This window comes from Puma concolor, chromosome E3 (genome assembly GCF_028749965.1).
Source record: "Puma concolor isolate L17-30 chromosome E3, mPumCon1.1.hap2, whole genome shotgun sequence".
Lineage (NCBI taxonomy): Eukaryota > Metazoa > Chordata > Mammalia > Carnivora > Felidae > Puma > Puma concolor.
The window spans coordinates 17,805,556-17,818,267 of NC_141682.1; the positions used below are offsets into that span (position 1 = coordinate 17,805,556).

Here is a 12,712-nt window from a genome sequence, read left to right on the forward strand (position 1 = left end):
AAAGGTTAGCTCCTATCACCATCATCACCATGTGCCAGGCATTGTTTCAGGCCCAAAAACACACCTGCATGGATGCTAAGTTGTGCCACCAAGACACACCCCCTATCAGGATGGAGGTGCTTATTATCAGCTGCAGGTAGTTGGCTGTTGATGGCTCCCAGCTGATAACTAAGCATCAGGAGTTGCCCACAGTTACACCTCCTGCTCCTGGGGGCAACCTGCATGCAGTCATGTTCCAAGCTTCTCTGAGTTGGCTGAAGCCTCTGTTCTGATCCATCACAGTCCACCCTCTTTCTCTAATGAGTCCTGCTTCCTTCATGCTCTCAGAAGTATTGCTGCTGAGAATATTCCCAAATGAGACACAGAGTTCATTTCTCAGGAAATCTGGTCTAAGTCCATAGTTTTAGAAAAGATACCATCCCTGTCTTCATGGAGTCCACACAGGGTAAAGACACACCTTATACCCATGAACAAATAAGACATTTCAGACCAACCCCAAACTCACATAAAGTGTGTGGCTTGTGTAAAGGACACAGTTGGTGCCTCCACCAGTACCCCACATCCTGTGTTGCTCTCAGTGTGGTAAGAGATCAGGCCACCACAGACAGCAATGAGGCATGATGCTGAACTGTGGCAGCTGGCCTCCTGCCACTGAAACAAAAATACTTTCTCCTCACTCCCCACACCTCCCCCATCTCGCCTATTCAACCAGCTGGTGCTTCACCCATGCTGAAAAGAAATGGAAGATCACTTTCCTCTCTGCTTCCTTGACCAGAAAATTCAGCCCTCCACATGGCTGGCCAAGAAGCCCTAAGGTGCTTCTCTTCTCACCTGTTATCTCCCAACAGCTGGGTAGCTGAAGTTCCCTGTCTCCACATCTTTCACTTGTGTGCACTTGTTAGCTGGACCACAAAACCACCCACCATATCCTCTCTCAGGCCAGCCCAGTGGCAAGTTCCCTCACAATATCACTTATGTTCTTTGTTCCTTTTGTTATATCCACTGGGCTCCCAACAGCAGGCACCAGGCTATAGCTGAGCACTGCCTGAGAAAAGACAGGTTAACATCAGGAAAGGTTGGTTTCAACTCTGAGCTTTGTTACTTCCAAACAGTGGGAACTCAGCTCTCTAAGACTCAGTTTTCTTGCTTGTGAGACAGGGATCATCCTGTCTACCAACCAGAAACTATGAGGATGCAATAAAAATGCACACCACACATCCAGCACTGTCTGGCATGCAGTCCCTTCATCCTCTACTCAAACTTGCCTTGCTTACACCAGGCTTATGTGCCTAAGTTCCATTTTCAACAAGCATCCCATCTCATGAGCCATGGAGACATCTAGAATAAAGGAGTTATGTCCTAGTGCTGAAATGCCACATCCTCTATTTTGACTGCACAGACATCCAAGGCAGTTCATGGCATCCCCAAGACTCCTGGACACCCCTCCTCCACTCTCTCTGTCCCCTCTGTAGACTCTGCACTCACAGTTTGATTGAGAGGTGTTTCTGCTGCTATTTCACCTTTGCCTAAAATCCCACCATGCCTGGTATCATGGCTTCTCTAGTCCAAAGCATTGCTCTCAGTCAGCACCTCGAGTGCCCCTGGCTCTCACTTGGAGCCCAGTATCTCTTCTGATGCCACAGAGAAAAGAGTTTACCTGTATCTTCCTCCTAGTCTAAGCACATGGTTCTAGCTAGCTAGAATATCAGTCATAACAGTAGTCACATATTATGTGCCAGGCAGAGGTCTAAGTATATATATATATATATATATATATATATATATATATATATATATAATCTTTTAATCCTCATAACCACCTCGATTATTAAGACCCAGTTGACCAAAGAGGAAATGAAAACCAGGGAATTAGGTCACTTGCCCAAGGACACAGAAGACAGACTTATTCAGAATGACTCTCAGAGAGATGATGTTCAGTGTCCCTGGCACCACTCTCTGTGGAAGACATCAGCAACAAAATGTGCATCACATTTTCCATGGCCCTAATGTTTGCTCCCTTTAGAAACTCATCAGTGAGTGATCAGGAATGGCCTCATACTTGGATCCCTGGATCTATCATCCTCACCACATTTTCACCATCCACCTTTCACCTTTCCTCTGAAAGCCCAAGAAGCATCTCTGCACCTGTTGGCAACTGTGAGATCCTCATGCCTCCTGTTGCCAGCACTCTGAAGCTCCCTTCTACCTCATCCGAACCTTTTCCCCTCGACCAGCTTAGAGAACCTGTTGTAAGCTGCCCTTCTTATGAGGCCAGACCATGTTCCCAGACCTTCTTGGGCTCACTGAGGCCTCTGGGAAGAGGCCATGAGCACAGGAAGCCAAGACCATAGTCTCAGGCTCTGCCCACTCCTCTGTGCCAGTATGTGTATAAAACAGAAATGCTGTCTCTAAAGGGACCTACTTGGCAGGGCAGCAGGCACTGTCCGAATGGTCTGCAGGTGGGAGCCCAACAGGAAGCAAAAGCCTTCTGCATACATATTCTCCCCACAGGCTCTGTGCATGGTTGGGCCGCAGGCCTAGAGGCAGAGACCTGTGTGAGCAAAGGGGCCCCAGAATTCTCCATATTCTTCTCCCCCAGCCCAAGCCTCCTCTGGCCCCTGATCCTGCCCTTGTGACCCTTCTATGACCCAGAGAAACTCACCAGCAGCCAGGAGCGATTGGTGGAGGCTGCCAGGGACAGGCCCAGGGACATGTTCACGGCCTCTGGTGGTGCTGAGGGCAGATACACATGATCATACTCATGGGCACACCCTCATTTGGGGGGAGAATCAGGACTAGAGGCCAAGGAGAGACATTCTTGTACAGGAGGATTGAGGGCCCCAATTCCCAGGTGGAGTCACTCACTGTGCAGTGCTATAGGTTGACATAGGCCAGTGGCAGCTGCACAGTCATACAACCGTCCTGTCCGGTTGACCGCCACCACCTCCAGGGGGGCTCCCACCACGAGTCTGGAGGCACAAGCATGACATATAGTTGTATGAGGGGTAAGAACACAGGGCGCTTCAGGTGAGGAAGTATCACCATGTAACAAGGAAGTGAGAGTTTGAGAGGGAAGCTCTTGGCATTTGCCACTCATGAGGCTATTCAAAAAGGAGAGCTTCAGTTTAACCCACATGTGCTGAAGGACTATGCTGGACTTTTTGTTTGTGTATGTGTGAGGATACATAAATAAATTTGTATTTATATATACAAATGGTTTGAGTGCTGTTTTTTTAACATTAACCAAAAATAAATATATTCAAAAGAAAAACATTTTCCAGCCATGAGTAAGTGCATTTTGTTTCTGGGGTACCATCATTCTGAGCCACCCAAGAAATAGATCACCTCAAGTTACATGGAAAAAAAAGAATTTTTTTATATTAAATATAACTTATTGTCAAATTGGTTTCCATACAACACCCAGTGCTCAATCCAACAGGTACCCTGGAAAAAAATTAAAGGTTATTTATTTTTGAAAGAGAGAGAGCATGAATGAGCTGGGGAGGGGCAGAGGGGAGGGGAGACAGAATCCCAAGCATGTTCCGTGCTGTCAGCACAAAGCTGAATGTGTGGCTCTAAGCCACAAACTGTGAGATCATCTCCTTAGCCAAACTCGGATGCTTAGCTGACTGAGTCAGCCAGGCACCCCTACATGGAAAAATTTTAAGCCATAAGGTATCAAAACAAAAAGATTATTCTGTAATTAATTGGATAATTTAAATATAACATAAGCAATTTGAGTTGGACAACTTAAAGCAAAAGCATCAGACTCCATATCAATATCTACAGTCATATAAGTGCAAAAATTTATTTATAAAACCTTTTGAGAGGAGAGAATTTTTTAATTTTAAAAAAATGTTATCTCTGCCAACAATCTCTCCACTCAGATGAGAAAACTAGACAAATATTTGTGTGTTTTTAACTAATTAGCCAGGCAAACCACATTAGGTTAACATTTAAATCTTCCTTCTAGAAAGCTAGTCCTTTATGGAAAGCTGAGATCTTTGTGGGTCTAACACTTGCTGATGAAAACCTAAATAGATGGTTAGAGATGTAGCAGTTTGGGACCTGCTGGCATAAATGGATGAGCAAACTTTTCATCTACATGTTTTCCTTTACCCTATCTATTCCTGATTCATAGGCTTGGTCTTTTCAGTGTTTGGGTTGTGTTTCAACAGACAACAGGAAAAACAATAGCTTTGTAGCAATCAGCATGTCATCCAGTCTATATATTTACTTTTTTGTAAATACTGGTGAACAGCAGTCAATCAATAGTTTATGGATGTGTGTGTGTGTGTGTGTGTGTGTGTGTGTGTGTGTGTAACTGATGGTGATGGAAGTGGGACAGTGGCTATCTTTGAATTTGTTGGATTTTGAGTGATCAGAAAAGGCCTAAGGGAATCCAGGGGAGTGGACCTGAGGATGTTCTGTATCTGGATCCAGGCAGCAGCTACCTGGGTATACACATATGAAAAATTTATTGAGTTGGACCTTCCAAGATTGGGCACTTCAGTTTTTGCCCTGTATATTTCAAAATAAACAAACAAACCAAAAAAAAAAAAAACCCATAACTCTGACATCTGGCATTTTCTTTCATGCCCCAGCCTGCCAGCTGGGTGAGGAAGGGGGATGGATGTGCTTTTAGAACTCAGTGACCTCAATATGCTACTTCTTGGCCAATTAAATCTTCTTGTATTCTCAGGCTCATTGCCAACTTGACCTCCTCTGTGAAGCCTTCCTAGAATTCCCTCCTGGGTTTGATCTCTTCCTTCTTATGCCTCCAGATTTCCGTTATACTTGCATCACATTGGGACTTTAACAACTTGGGTCCCTGCTGCTGGGACCTGAGAATGTGAGTTTCTGGAAGCAGGGTGAGGTACATAATTGACAGTCCCAGTGTGAAATAAAAATGTGGGCCTTTTGTTCTGGGAGAAAAAAAGTTTTTTTCCCTTTTTTTTTTTTTTCCTCCCCATGGTCCTCCTCTTTACCTGTCCTGTCTTTACCTGTTTGCTATTTAGTGTTGAATTCCCCAAGGCACAGGGATTTTCCCAGGGCCAGTGCAAACCCCACAGACTGAGCAAACTGTGCACAGCCAACCTTGACCTTGCCTAACTCATACCAGGGGCTGAGGGCAGCAGGGGTCACTGGATAGGTGTGGGGAAGCAGGAAGCTAAGAACCACTCCACAGAAGGCTAGACTGCATGTGAGCCAAAGCTCCAAGCCTCCAGCACATCTCCACTTCCCCATCAATCTTTTTTTTTTTAATTTTTTTTTCAACGTTTATTTATTTTTGGGACAGAGAGAGACAGAGCATGAACGGGGGAGGGGCAGAGAGAGAGGGAGACACAGAATCGGAAACAGGCTCCAGGCTCTGAGCCATCAGCCCAGAGCCTGACGCGGGGCTCGAACTCACGGGCCGCGAGATCGTGACCTGGCTGGAGTCGGGTGCTTAACCGACTGCGCCACCCAGGCGCCCCTCCCCATCAATCTTAATGACCACACACAAATGCTAAGATCAATTCTTAATAATTTCAAGAAGAAGACTGCAAAACATTATTACAAGTGCAAGGGTAACTGTACTGGTCACTTACACTGGTCACATGCCACAAAGCGAGACCTGTCTGGAGGAGATTCAAGATCTCCCTCCTGAAAGAGTGTCTTGTTCAGAGTTTGTGGCCCTTCCTGGAACCGTGAATAGTTGGTAGTAGTGGTGTCAGTGGTGTCAGACTTTGCCCATGCTGCCCTTCCTCCAGATACCTCCTAACCCATGTTCATCCATTTGCCTGAAGGCTGAAGGGGTGAGGGTGGGGAGAGTGGGCAGGGCTTACCTCGATCTGCCAAACTGGGCCACACTCTGTCCAAAGCTAACTCCATCCTCTTGAAAGACCATGGGCTCCTCCACATCCAAGTTGAACCCATAATAAGAAGCAATGACTGAGGAATATGGAGAGGGAAGTGAGGGTGGGAGGAACAGTCAGAGAAGCCTCATCTCCTCTGGATACCTGACTTTTGGGATCTTGATGCCCACCCCAGTCCAGCTCATCTTCCCAGGAGAAGGGTGTTCTTTTTGTTTCCTGATTTGCCATCTGTGTGGCTCCTGTCTCTCCCTTCCTCAACAATAATCAAACCACAATACAAAGGGCAACAATCCAGAGAAATGCCCCTCAAGGATATTTCAAAGGACATGTACAACCTGAAATTGAGCCTGTCACCTCATGGTATGTTAGCTCAAGAATGTCCCTTATGATAATACAATTCATTTCCTAAACTGAGACCTTCTGAGAATGAAAGGGACACCATTAACAATTACATCATGGTCCACCCTAAGGTCCAGATGGGGAAACAGACTTAGAATTTTTTGATTAATTATTTATTCTTATGTGTTTCCCATGACCCCCTTCCTTGGTGCTAGGCTCTAAGACAACAAGGACTGCAACCATCTTGTGTTGGTGCCTGAGGCAGTGCCTGGCCCTTAACAGGTGACTAATTACTATTTGTTGGCTGACCCAGAACTGCACAGGACGTCCCTGGTATAGCCAGGATTCCAACCCACTCTCCTGATCCTTCACATTCTCCTCTCTGGTGACTAAGCTCAAAAACCTCAGTGGAAGGCCCCCTACATTTCAAGGGCTTTTCCCACAACTCTCACTCCTAGACAGCAGGTTTCTTCTCCATTTCTACTAGAATTCCCAGCTGTCTCTGGATTGAGGAGTCAACTCCAACCCCAAAGTAGGGAAGCTCTAAGAATATAAAGCATTAGGCCAGGATGTGACAGGCAAGGTCCAAACAACTGAATCTTGGGGTTCTGGGAAAAGGCCAGATGTTGAAGGTGCCATAATCCTACCATGGCCACATGCAAGGGAGCTTCACATCCCAAATCTCCTCAAAGGATGATTCTATTTCTGAGTCTGAAAAAAGAACCTATGACCAGACAAGTAGGATGATGCCAAAAGTCTCAGACTGAAATGTCTCAGAGGCCAAGAGGGTGACATCAGTGAGTGAAGTGGGTGGTGTGAGTACCAGGGAATTATGGGCACTTAGAGCATGTGGCCCTTTTAAAAGGAGGTAAGCATTACCAGGGTCTAGAATCCAGAGCTCCAGACCTTCCCATTTCTCAAGAGAAGCTGAAAGTCTGGATTTTTGTGTGGAATCTGATTTTTGACTGACACACAAATGATTTCAAATGACACAGAAATGTGATCCTGTTACAGGTTCAATTTCTGGACTATTCTCTTGGCAGTCGTGGAACAACCTACCTGAAATCAAAACCAAGGACCAAGGATGAGATATCAAAAGTTTCCCCTCCCTAGTGACTTCTATGGCCTTCCCCGCTGGGGCTCTGAGGCTGACTCCTGTCAACCATACCACCACACACACACACACACACACACACACACACCAGGGGCCTGACAGAAGGTGGGGGGAAGCCTTGGGGAATGTGGAGAAGTAGCTTATTCTCCACCCAAACTTAGCCTATGAGTCCATCTTATCTCATCTTTGCTCAGGTTATGACCCTCCCCTGATTCCAGGCCATTCCTCTTTCCACACCAGAATCTAGACACTAAGGCACTCCCTTGCCTCACCTCCTCCACAGAGCTATATGAGTTGACCACCAGCCCCAGAATGCCCTATCAGACAGAGACGCCCCCGCCCAGACCTCTTCCAGCTCTGAGGCCCCACTTACCACCTAAGAGGAGCATAATTCCAAAAGCCATCATTGAGCAGGGTATCGAAGGAGAAGTGAAGAGCTGAGCAATAGAGCACTGAAGGATGCTCAGTGTCCCGGGGAGAATTAAAATAATGACTCAGGCCTTCAAGTAACAGAAGGAGGGGCACAGTGAGGAAGTCTTTGGTTAATCATAGAACAGAGGCAGGGACAGGAGGCCAAAGACACCCTTGGAGAAAATCGCCCATACTCTCCCACTGCCACCACCTCTAGAGATCTGGCTTCCTTGTCCAGGGCCTGGCTTTCCCAGAAGTCCACCCTCCCCCATCCCTTGAGATCCAGTTGATACCCAGGGAATCCTGGGACCCCCCTGGGGCCCAGAAACCAAAGTGCATATGACTTTAAGGGGTAAAACAGATGGCTGCAGATGCCCCACCACATGGATGTGAGTCTGGAGAAAGACAGACCTCCCCCTCAGATAGCAGTGTTGGGGATTGAGCATGAGTTAGGAGGCTGTTGTTTAAAAAACCAGACTCGGTGCATCTGGGTGGGTCAGTCGGTTACGTGACTGACTACAACTCAGGTCATGATCTCATGGTCCATGAGTTTAAGCCCTGTGTCAGGCTCTTAAATACAGAATAGAAACTGAGGGTTGCTAGAGGGGAGGTAGGTGGGGGTGAGCTAAATGGGTGATGGGCATTAAGGAGGGCACTTGTTGGGATGAGCACTATTGTATGTTATATGTAAGTGATGAATCCCTAAATTGTACTGAAACCAATAATAAACTATATGTTAACTAACTTGAATTTAAATTTAAAAAATTAATGTAAATTAAAAACCAGATTCCATCAAGAGGAAAATGTATAATCAAACTGGCAAATAGGCTTAGTAGTCATACAAGGGGTTTACTAGTCCATAATAAGAGAACAGACTACAGATTGATGTAACAATATGGATGAATCTCAACTTTGTCATTAGGAAAAGAAGTCAAACACCAGACTGCAAAATGTTTGATTCATTTTGTATGAACAGGCAAAACTAATCTATGAGGATAGAATATGGAACAATGTTTACCTCAGATGAGGTGGAAAGGGAACTTCTAAATTTGTTAAACTTAACATTCAACTCCTGATATTTTGATATCTAATACTTTAATATTTTAACATTTGTTAAATGGGATAAGGGTAGATAAGGGTATTTATTCTTTGTAATTTCCTTTGTGTTTTGAATATTCTATAATTAAGCATACACAAATGTTTCTCAAAAACATGAAAAAAGGTCCAAAGTATCAAAGTCCAGGAATAGATTTATAAGGTTAAAATACAGGGCAAAATGATACTCAGCAGAGATAGTTTAGCCAACCAAGAACTGATGTCCAGCTACCAGTGCAAAGGTAAAATTCCCCTGTGCTACAGCATGTGATAGAGAACAATGGCAAGGTGTAAGTGGGCAAGATGATCTTCTACATTAGGTTGCTGCATGGCTTTCATCACTGCTGGTTTTACCATGGCAGGAGCTAACTTCCCCCAAGGTCTTCAGAAGGCTATTTAGATCAGCCAATTGTAGCCTTGACCATACTAAACACTCTTGGATAGTCCTCACAAACTCTTGGTATTTGTAGTATTAATGTCCCCTTTTCAGGGTTGCTTCTTCACATATTTTTACTGATAAGCCTCCAGCAGGGCCCTCAGCAGCTGAGCTACTGAGTTTTTATTAGTGAGAAAAGATGAGATAATGACATCCTGAAACAACTTTTTTATTTTCTTTTATTTTTATATCAAAACAGCTTTACTTATGAAGGCAAGTTTTATTTTGTCTTGCTAGTGGATCTAAAATCATATTAAACCAATACATAAAACCTGTGCTTCTGACCCACTGGCTATAGCTTGAAGGTCTGCAACAACAACAACAACAACAAATCCTTGGATTTGAGTAATTTCCTAGAGCAACTACAAAACTCAGTAAAACCCTTTACTTACCAAACTACTGATTCATTAAAAAGGTTGTAACTCAGGAATAGCCAAATGCAAGAGATGCATAGGACAAGGTATGGGGAAAGGGCATGAAGGCTTCATGGCAATCATGGCAATCTGCCCAAATCTTTACTTGTTCACCTACCTAGAAGCTACCAGAACTCTGCTTTTGGATTTTTATGAAAGCTTCATTACATAGGCATGATTTATAAAGTCATTGCTCTTTGGTGGTTGAACTCAATCTAGAACCCCTCTCTCCTCCCAGGAAATTGGGGAGGGGGGGTTGAGACTGAAACTTCTAACCTTCTAATTCCATGTTTGGCTCTACTGGCAACCAGTTCCCACTTTTAGGTGCTTTCCAAACCTCACCTTGTAACATGAGACACCTATATTGTTCTTATCACTTGGGAATTCCAAGAATTTTAGGAGCTCTGTGCCAGAAAAAAGACAAAGACCAAATATGTATTTATTATAAATTACCATATTAAAAACTTTAAAAAAATTACAGAGAGTTGGTGGTTCTGCCAAGTATAGAACCCCCATTAAGTGCCCTGAAGATACCTAGAGTTGAGGAATATCACCTGCAGCAAGTTGGAGGAATCAGAACCTTGGAACATTCATCACCAGGCCTAGGAGAAAGATACTTTTATGACACTGTGTGGTTTTTATAAATATTTTAATATCTTTTTGCAATATGCCCTTATTGTTTTTTTTTTTAATGAGTGCAAAACAAGCAAAAATTTTGCTGAGACAAATGATAATACAATTGAGGCAGTTGGAAATCTTTACAGTTGCTGAAATCAGCGAAATATTAGTTACCCTCAAGCTTTGCTTGGGAAGGGAAGTCCCAAATTAAAAATTATGTATGAAATGTTAATTCATTCAAGATTGTGTCTAAAAGATGAGGTGTACTGTAGATGGAGGAAACGAAGATATCTTTACATTTTGTGTTAAGGAAAATAATCAAAAATCATTTTGTGGTTCTAAACACAGAGAGAAGTTCACAGATTCACAGAACTGATGGAGGGTGCTGTTTGCTACGGACCCCTTAATACAAGAGGAAGAAGGGTATTGTTCAACTTGTCCTTGACATTCTTTGCAGAAAGTAGGTAAGTCAGCCTCAAAGCCAGCAATCATAATCTTTGGCCCCGTTCCCTGCATCAGTGCCCTTCCCAGCTTCTAATTAATTTTTTCTATTCATTAAATATCAGCTCAAGTAAATTGAGCTAAAAACTTTTGTTTAGAAATGATTTTATAATGATAACATGTATTTGACATTTCCACTATTTTAAATAACTGTCACATGTATACTTAAAATGATATGCCATAGGTAGGGCCATTAAATTTTGCCTGGGAAACTATTTCTTCTTCAATTCTGAATGTTAACATTGCTGGATAAAATATTCTTGTTTGGTTTTCTCTTGCTGCTTTCAAGGTTCTCTCTTTATTTTTTGCCATTTTAATTATTATGTGTCTTTTTTTTTCTTTTTTCTTTTTTTTATTATGAAATTTGTTGTCAAGTTGGTTTCCATACAACACCCAGTGCTCATCTCAACAGGTGCCCTCAATACCCATCACCCACCCACCCCTCCCTCCCACCCCCCATCAACCCTCAGTTTGTTCTCAGTTTTTAGGAGTCTCTTATATTTTGGCTCCCTCCCTCTGTAACCATTTTTTTCTTACCCTCCCTCATGGTCTTCTGTGAAGTTTCTCAGGATCCACATAGGAGTGAAAACATATGGAATCTGTACTTCTCTGTATGACTTATTTCACTTAGCATAACACTCTCCGGTTCCATCCATGTTGCTACAAAAGGCCATATTTCATTCTTTCTCATTGCCACGTAGTATTCCATTATGTATATAAACCACAATTTCTTTATCCATTAATCAGTTTGTGGACATTTAAGCTCTTTCCATAATTTGGCTATTGTTGAAAGTACTGCTATAAACATTGAGGTACAAGTGCCCCTATGCATCAGCACTCCTGTATCCCTTGGGTAAATTCCTAGCAGTGCTATTGCTGGGTCATAGGGTAGATCTATTTTTAATTTTTTGAGGAACCTCCACACTGCTTTCCAGAGTGGCTGCACCAATTTGCATTCCCACCAACAGTGCAAGAGGGTTCCCATTTGTCCACATCCTCTCCAGCATCTATAGTCTCCTGTTTTGTTCATTTCAGCCACTCTGACTGGCATGAGGTGATATCTCAGTGTGGTTTTGATTTGTATTTCCCTCATGAGGAGCGACGTTGAGCATCTTTTCATGTGCCTGTTGGCCATCTGGATATCTTCTTTAGAGAATCGTCTATTCATGTTTTCTGCTCATTTCTTCACTGGATTATTTGTTTTTCAGGTGGGGAGTTTGGTGAGCTCTTCATAGATTTTGGATACTAGCCCTTTGTCTGATATGTCATTTGCAAATATCTTTTCCCATTCCGTTGGTTGCCTTTTAGTTTTGTTCATTGTTTCCTTTCCTGTGCAGAAGCTTTTTATCTTCACGAGGTCCCAATAGTTCATTTCTGCTTTTAATTCCCTTGCCTTTGGGGATGTGTCAAGTAAGAAATTGCTGCAGCTGAGGTCAGAGAGGTTTTTCCCTGCTTTCTCCTCTAGGGTTTTGACGGTTTCCTGTCTCACATTTAGGTCCTTTATCCATTTTGAGTTTATTTTTGTGGATGGAGTAAGAAAGTGGTCTAGTTTCATCCTTCTGCATGTTGCTGTCCAGTTCTCCCAGCACCATTTGTTAAAGAAACTGTCTTTTTTCCATTGGATATTCTTTCCTGCTTTGTCAAAGATTAGTTGGCCATACTTTTGTGGGTCTAGTTCTGGGGTTTCTATTCTATTCCATTGGTCTATGTGTCTATTTTTGTGCCAGTACCATGCTGTCTTGATGATTACAGCTTTGTAGTAGAGGCTAAAGTCTGGGATTCTGTTGCCTCCTGCTTTGGTCTTCTTATTCAAAATTACTTTGGCTATTCAGGGCCTTTTGTGGTTCCATACAAATTTTAGGGTTGCTTTTTCTAGCTTTGAGAAGAATGCTGGTGCAATTTTGATTGGGATTGCATTGAATGTGTA

General features: G+C 43.4%; 1 protein-coding gene across 2 annotated transcripts in view; it reads right to left on the minus strand.

Annotated features, from left to right (window-relative positions):
- LOC147573000 (integrin alpha-D-like) overlaps positions 1 to 7,737 on the minus strand; it is a 37,026-nt gene extending 29,289 nt beyond the window's left edge. For both annotated transcript variants that reach the window (XM_086692301.1, XM_086692300.1), the window contains exons 1-5: positions 7,685 to 7,737; positions 5,829 to 5,934; positions 2,866 to 2,969; positions 2,663 to 2,733; positions 2,423 to 2,537 (exon numbers count right to left, since the gene is read on the minus strand). In XM_086692301.1, the coding sequence (XP_086548427.1) occupies positions 2,423 to 2,537; positions 2,663 to 2,733; positions 2,866 to 2,969; positions 5,829 to 5,934; positions 7,685 to 7,718 (430 nt within the window). In that variant the 5' untranslated portion in view covers positions 7,719 to 7,737. The remainder of the gene's footprint in view (positions 1 to 2,422; positions 2,538 to 2,662; positions 2,734 to 2,865; positions 2,970 to 5,828; positions 5,935 to 7,684) is intronic.
- Between the last annotated feature and the right edge of the window lie 4,975 nt (positions 7,738 to 12,712).